Consider the following 1,098-nt stretch of genomic DNA (forward strand, 5'->3'; position numbering starts at 1 on the left):
GTCTGCGTCAAGGCGGCCACCACAGCCAGGCTCAGGAGCTGGTTGTTGGCCAAGACGAAGCTCTCCAGCTTGGGCATGACTCCCTGGTAGTGGCAAAGCTGGTTGTATATATAACCATCTCGTAGACGGTTACTGGAGATGTTCAAGGCCTCCACGTTGCGCATCTCGCCCCAAGCGTCACAGGGGACGTAGTTGAAGTTGACATTGATGATGGAGAGGGTGGTCACACCACTCAACCAGGTGAAGGTCCAGTCGAAACGCAGGATGTCAGGGTTGCTGATGTCCTGCAGCAAGAGGTGGTCAAGCCGTGGGGCGGCCACCCCCGCGCCAGAGCTGTTCCACTGTGGCGAGCGGGCAAAGTCAATGGCCACCAGCGCCAACTCGCGGATGCGGGAGCGTTGGACGTTGAGCAGGGCCAAGCGGAGGAGGTTCTCATTGAACTTGCCCCGGTAGAAGACCAACTTGGGGATCGGCACCGCGCCAAAGCCGGCAAAAGGGTCGGCATCGCCGGTGTAGTAGGTGAACTCAAAGAGGTTACGGAAGCGCAGGCAGTTGAGGGGTTTGCCCCGCAGGTCCCGCAGCATCATCGGCAGAGCTGCCGCGCTCTTGTCCAAGGCTATGTCGCACCACAGCTCCGTGGTGTTGAGCCATGAGAAAGCCCCGGCTTCGTAGCACCACAGGCTGGAAGCCGACTTGATGGCGAACTTCTGCAGCGCCGTGTCCTTCAAGACGGCAAAGTCCCCCCGGGAGATGTTCTGCAGCAGCGGCCCCCCCAGCGACAGCTCCTGCAACCGCCGCAGCCTGCCGAAGACACCGTCCAACGCCGCGCTGAGGTAGAGGTTGTTGGACATGTCCAGCCAACGGAGGTTGACCAACGGTTGCAAGGCCGGCGCCGGGATGTGTTTGAGGGAGTTGTTGAAGAGCTGGAGATGCTCCAGGAAGGGGTTGGAGGGGAAGGCATCTGGCGCGATGCAGGAGATGTTGTTGTAGCTCAGGTCCAAGTGCCATAGCTGGGTCATGCTGGTGAAGTCGCCGGCTGTGATCTCCTGCAGCTTGTTGTAGGAGAGGTCGAGGTGACGCAGGCCACTGGGGAGGCCA

General features: G+C 60.6%; 1 protein-coding gene across 1 annotated transcript in view; it reads right to left on the minus strand.

The window, feature by feature from the left end:
- The window catches only part of LOC104133359 (integrin alpha-10), a 20,037-nt gene extending 18,945 nt beyond the window's left edge, over nucleotides 1–1,092 (minus strand). Inside the window, exon 1 of the mRNA XM_035902117.1 lies at nucleotides 1–1,092. This exon is cut by the window's left edge and continues 356 nt beyond it. Within this exon, the coding sequence (XP_035758010.1) occupies nucleotides 1–1,019 (1,019 nt within the window). The 5' untranslated portion in view covers nucleotides 1,020–1,092.
- Between the last annotated feature and the right edge of the window lie 6 nt (nucleotides 1,093–1,098).

This window comes from Egretta garzetta, unplaced genomic scaffold (genome assembly GCF_000687185.1).
Source record: "Egretta garzetta isolate BGI_Z169 unplaced genomic scaffold, ASM68718v1 scaffold359, whole genome shotgun sequence".
Lineage (NCBI taxonomy): Eukaryota > Metazoa > Chordata > Aves > Pelecaniformes > Ardeidae > Egretta > Egretta garzetta.